Source organism: Schistocerca nitens, chromosome 5, assembly GCF_023898315.1.
Source record: "Schistocerca nitens isolate TAMUIC-IGC-003100 chromosome 5, iqSchNite1.1, whole genome shotgun sequence".
NCBI classification, from domain to species: domain Eukaryota; kingdom Metazoa; phylum Arthropoda; class Insecta; order Orthoptera; family Acrididae; genus Schistocerca; species Schistocerca nitens.
In genome coordinates, this window is record NC_064618.1 from 82,814,318 (window position 1) to 82,818,306 (window position 3,989).

A 3,989-nucleotide genomic window follows, 5' to 3' on the forward strand; every position below is an offset into this window, starting at 1 on the left:
AAGATCACTTGATTCAACGACTGCTTCATATTTACCCTAAACACTAACTCTTACTATTTTTCAGAAACAGACAGTCTGGTTTCCCATTATCACACTTTTTATAATGAAGTGCACTATCCGGACAAATCCCTAAATTTTCATTGGGAATTGGAGCTTACAATTTTACACACTTTTTATAATGAAGTACTAAGTCACCAAGAAGTATGTTGAAGCAAACTAAGTACTGAATTCATTACCTTACCTCTTCACTTTAACAAATTTAAATGTTAATCGTTTTCAACTTTTGTAGTCCTGTCTTCCTCAGTTGTGTGTAATATTATGGTATATTGATAATTTTTACTTATGGACCATCTGACAGCAACTGAATAAAACACAATTTTGGTGCCATACGTGTTTCGCCTTTATTTTCTGCAAGGCATCATCAGTGGCAGGTTGCATGGACAATTTTTTACATATTACGCTCCTGCTGCATTTCATAAGAACACCACCACCAAAAATGCAACAGGAGTGTAATATGTAAGAAATTGTCCAAGCAACCTGCCACTGATGATGCCTTGCAGAAAATAAAGGAGAAACGCTTATGGCACCAAAATTGTGTTATTCAGTTGCTGTCAGACAGTCCATAACTAAAAATTATCAATATACCGTTAATAGTTTTCCTTCAGAGAAGGTCAGACTTCAGTGACATAACATTAAAGCAATACCATTTCTGTGAGGTACAGTATAGGGTAAGACTGGTCCAATTGCCTTTTTCAGATTATCAAAACACAAAGCTCTACAATGTACATGCTTATATCAAAACAATTCTTGGCATTCAATTGGATAGAATTAATAACTGAACTTCTCTCTTCATTGTTAAGAATTAGCCAGAAAGCACACAGGCAATATTTATCTTAGCATCTTCAGCTCAATAGTGCTTTGGACACTTATAGCCTACATAACTGTCAGCTCTAAACCACGAGAGCTGGTACACACCTTGTGAAAATACACAGTGCATTCTGTGAACTGAATACAATGTTTTTAAGCAATCTGTTTCTTACAAATTAATTTTTATTTAGAACCCCTGTACAAGCTATGAAACGACCACACAAACTTCCAGCTGAGGAACATTAATCTAATTATTCTGTATAACATGACTGCAGAAGCTGCTTTCACTCAAATTTGTATCACTGCATTCTGACCATGTTCATTTTATTCAACAGGGAAAGAAGTCATCATATAAGGTTTAAGTGTGTGCGTGTACCTACCATCCACCACACACAGTTCAGTGGTTTTTTACCTTGCTACTGTCAGTTATTTTAACACTACTGGCACAATCATACAATCACATTTGAAATAAAACTTATTCAGTTTGTATTCCATAAATAACATGTACCATCAACATCTGCAAGCTATCTCAATCATTCATCTCATCTTCCAACAATACTACATAATCAACATTTTCATGTACTACAAATACACTTTTGGGGCCTTGCAGTTTTCTTCAGGACTAGAACTGAAGGTTTTGTATTCAGTATCCTTGAGCACATGTCACTGGAACTATTTCTTAACAATGATTTTTTACAACAGCTAAACTCAATAAAAAGTATACATTAATGCGTAATAACCCCCAACTGGACAGTGCTGAAACTTCTGACAATCCCACTGTAGTCAGTATTTCCAGTAACAAATTACACAGTAAGGTACACTTATGTCATTATTACACCAATCTTCACTTTGTGAGGCATGTGATAACAATAAAGCTGTAACACTACTTAAACCACTATAGCATTCTAATTTAGTGGACATTTGTTCACTCTTCCATGTCTTTAAAATATTCACTACTACTTGTAGTAAATATTCAAATTACAGGTCCTTTTTAATAAGCGCGTGTTTACACACTATGTTATTCAACATTTTGTAACAAATGCAAAGGAAAATGAGAACATACAAATGAAATTACTCCATTAATAAATTTATTGAAACAATTCAAATGTTACATACCATACTTATGGTCATTTTCTAATGCTTTAGATCATTAATTTTTAATGAAAAGTGGGGATACAATGTCAATATATTTTAAGTAATCTAAAGGCTCCCTTCACATTCGTTAATAAAAAGTGTACTATAAAAATTTGCAAGCTACAATTTCTGTATCGTATGATTGCCCCCACAAAAGGCACTGATGGAGTAAGAGGTTGCAATCACACATGCCATCTTGTGACAGTTAAAAAACAAATAAGGCATTCTGCACAAAGAAATGTTAAGCACAGTTAATTTTTCCTATACAAAAATACATATAATTGTTAAAGCAAAATTGCCCATTAGATTTTTCCATTCAATCACACACTCTTCCTAAACAGATGATACATTCTCGAAAGTCATCAATGGTGCCAAGATACATACTACCTCATAAAGGCAAAACACATTATTTCCTTTCCTTGAATGTTCAATATGAAAGATAATTTCCTATACAGAGGGAACCTTACCTAAAGAGCATAAGGAAAGAATTGAAGCTAAGAAAGTTAACGTCTGCTACAGATTGATAAAGAGTAATGAAGTCGTGCCAAAATTAGCATCTACTGACTATGATTTCACAGGTGATCCCCACTCCTGAGATTCCCAAACCAATTAAAATTTTTATAGGAGGATCATTTGGATTACAGTTTTTAATTTCCTTTTGTTTAAAACCCGTGAACTTTAAGCTGTTCAGGCTTGGCAAGCCCTGCTTTTGTCAACCACTGGCAAATATTTTCTCGCTGGTCACCCTGAAGCTGAAGTACTTCGCCGTACTCCGGATGTTCAATTACTGTGCCATTACAGGCAAACTCCTGCAACAAGAATTATTGCTGTTAATTCAAAATCTCAACTGACAAGTTGGTAGGCAACAAAACACATCACAACTAGGTCACAGCATTGACCTACTTTCAAACACGGACACGTGAAGCAATCTGTCAGTATTCCCTGCAGCTTTCATTATAAAATGAAAGTTTCGCAGGCATTACTTTTATTTTTGCACTGTTCCGACACCTGATAATACAAAATTCGTATAATCGGGCTCTAATGAGTGCATTTTCGTTGTTGTGTTTTTAAGGTGCATACATGTGCTACCGACAATACCATTATTGAACAGCATAAAACACACATTACAGAGCATTTAATAATGTTACTAACCTTTTTACATGCTCGGACAATCTTCTTCAAGTCATACTCCGATGAAAGTCCTTGGACAGTAGTTAACGTCTTACGACCATTCCTTTGCTGAATTCTTATATGCACGAGACCGTCTTGGACATCATCATCTGAACCCTTGATTGCATCAGCAAAGGGGTCTGAAAGGAATAAAAACCCTTATAATTTTTCCATTTTTAACGATTATGATTATGCGTATATACTGCTGATACAGGAGTGAATCATCAAATAATGTTACACAACCATGCGACCTATAGTACTGTTCAGTATCTCTTTTACAATTTTATAAGCTAAATACGAGCTTTACTTAAAAATCAAAGCTAAAGTCAGCAGAATCTTCTCATAAGTTTCGCTGCATTGCACAACTTAATAGCGATCTCACGATCTGCCATTTTGTTGTAGAAAATTCTATCATTTACACCACAATTAAAATTGAACGCTGGATTTATATACTTACCGAATGTGTTAAGATTCTGGATGGACATACGACAAACAAAGTATGCAACTGTGAAATATACACCTGCAAACTGCAAAATACTACGTCTGATATGCAAGCACGACAATTTCTACGACGCACAAAACCTTCTAAGCTCAATTCTTTACCGGAAACGTATATACGGATATGAATTGGTATGACGTCATGGTACGTCATCGCCTGTTCTGACATCAGCGCTCTCTCTGCAATGCAGGCAGAACTAGTCAGCCGCGGGCGTTTCGAAGCTTGAACATTTAAAACAAATTAAAAGACTTTCTGAATGGCAACTACTTCTACTCAATAGACGAATTTCTAGATATGAAGTAGTAACTGAAAAAAACTG

The 3,989-nt window shown here is 35.3% G+C and overlaps 1 protein-coding gene across 1 annotated transcript; it reads right to left on the reverse strand.

Moving 5' to 3' along the window:
* Positions 1 to 1,938: 1,938 nt before the first annotated feature.
* Positions 1,939 to 3,788, reverse strand: LOC126260079 (eukaryotic translation initiation factor eIF1). The gene is made up of 3 exons (XM_049957284.1): positions 3,629 to 3,788; positions 3,154 to 3,311; positions 1,939 to 2,810 (listed from the first exon to the last, which is right to left on the reverse strand). The coding sequence occupies exons 1-3, from the start codon at positions 3,654 to 3,656 to the stop codon at positions 2,664 to 2,666; spliced, it is 333 nt and encodes a 110-aa protein (XP_049813241.1). The 5' UTR covers positions 3,657 to 3,788; the 3' UTR covers positions 1,939 to 2,663.
* Positions 3,789 to 3,989: the final 201 nt, after the last annotated feature.